Source organism: Etheostoma cragini, chromosome 5 (assembly GCF_013103735.1).
Source record: "Etheostoma cragini isolate CJK2018 chromosome 5, CSU_Ecrag_1.0, whole genome shotgun sequence".
In the NCBI taxonomy this organism is placed as follows: domain Eukaryota; kingdom Metazoa; phylum Chordata; class Actinopteri; order Perciformes; family Percidae; genus Etheostoma; species Etheostoma cragini.
Genome location: NC_048411.1, coordinates 11,803,600 through 11,804,767, shown reverse-complemented (window position 1 = coordinate 11,804,767; position 1,168 = coordinate 11,803,600). Strand labels below are relative to the sequence as shown.

General features: G+C 40.7%; 1 protein-coding gene across 1 annotated transcript in view; it reads left to right on the top strand.

Moving 5' to 3' along the window:
- Positions 1-668: 668 nt before the first annotated feature.
- The window catches only part of LOC117945008 (zinc finger CCHC domain-containing protein 8-like), a 4,458-nt gene continuing 3,958 nt past the window's right edge, over positions 669-1,168 (top strand). Inside the window, exons 1-2 of the mRNA XM_034872245.1 lie at positions 669-898; positions 1,051-1,060. Coding sequence (XP_034728136.1) covers positions 698-898; positions 1,051-1,060 — 211 coding nt within the window. The 5' untranslated portion in view covers positions 669-697. The remainder of the gene's footprint in view (positions 899-1,050; positions 1,061-1,168) is intronic.

The window sequence follows — 1,168 nt, the reverse complement described above, 5'->3', positions numbered from 1 at the left end:
TATGAAATTACCAAAGTCTTCTTGTATGACTACAATGCTGGATGTTCCTATAGTTACTTAAGAAAAACAACAAATGTAACTTTAGAACGACCTTTATTTCACATTGAAATTGGCATTAACTTGAACAAATTTCATAAACCAAAAACTGAAGATTTAAAAAAAATGATGAATTAAATACTGTAGCTCACCTTTTACAAGAGTAAATTCCACACATAAAACACTGCTGTGGGTTAAGGTAATACAGGCAAAATTAACTGTCACAAGACATGTCTGCATAATAAAGAGGTTGCTGAATCTCTAGTGCCACACTGTTAGTACCACACTGTTGACATTACAAACCACAATATAAAAGTACCGCTTAACATATAAAGCTTATAGCACTTGTGTTATCATGCCTGGATACTGCAGGTGGAGGTGCTGCAGGTTCTCGTTCATTCCTGCGACGAGCTTACCGCCCTTGACATCTCCCGGGTCATTCCCGCCACAGTAAATAAGGAGGACGTCAGGGATAGCTCTTCCTTGTAGGAAATGGTAAAAGAAAGGGAGAAGGCTCTTTCACCGCTGATATTTACCGCTTTATATATGTTTGCTTATATCAACGGTCTATGTTCCAACCACGTTTCCGTCTACTTTACACGTGACATAAGGATGACCAATGCATTCGAAGGATAGATGCTTTCGTAGTGGCTGGGTAAAAATGGCTGAAGTTGATTTCGGCGATTGTGAGCTTTTTCAGCTGCTTGATGACTCCGCACCGGCCCCAACGCATATTTATTTCACAGATGATGATGAGGAGGACAAGGAAGAAACGAGCCATCTCCGGAGCAGACTGGAGGAGTATGATGACTTTAGTCAGAGTCTCACCGAGGAAAATATCCTTGTGTCGGATGCGCTCATTGTATGCTAGCTGTGGCTGTAAGTTAGCATTAGCCAACCTCCGCTAGCACCGTGAGACCCTCCAGTCTGTAACCAAAACAGAAAAAGCACAACCTGAAAATGTTTGCTAATGGATCTTTTGTAGTTTTTACTGTATATTTCCTTAACTCGTAGTTACATGAAGGTTTAAGAAGAAAACTGAAACTCCTGACAAGACCAAGGTAACCGTTAACGTTAGCTGACACTAACGCGCACAACAAATAAAACGAAACTGATCACCCAATAACCAATG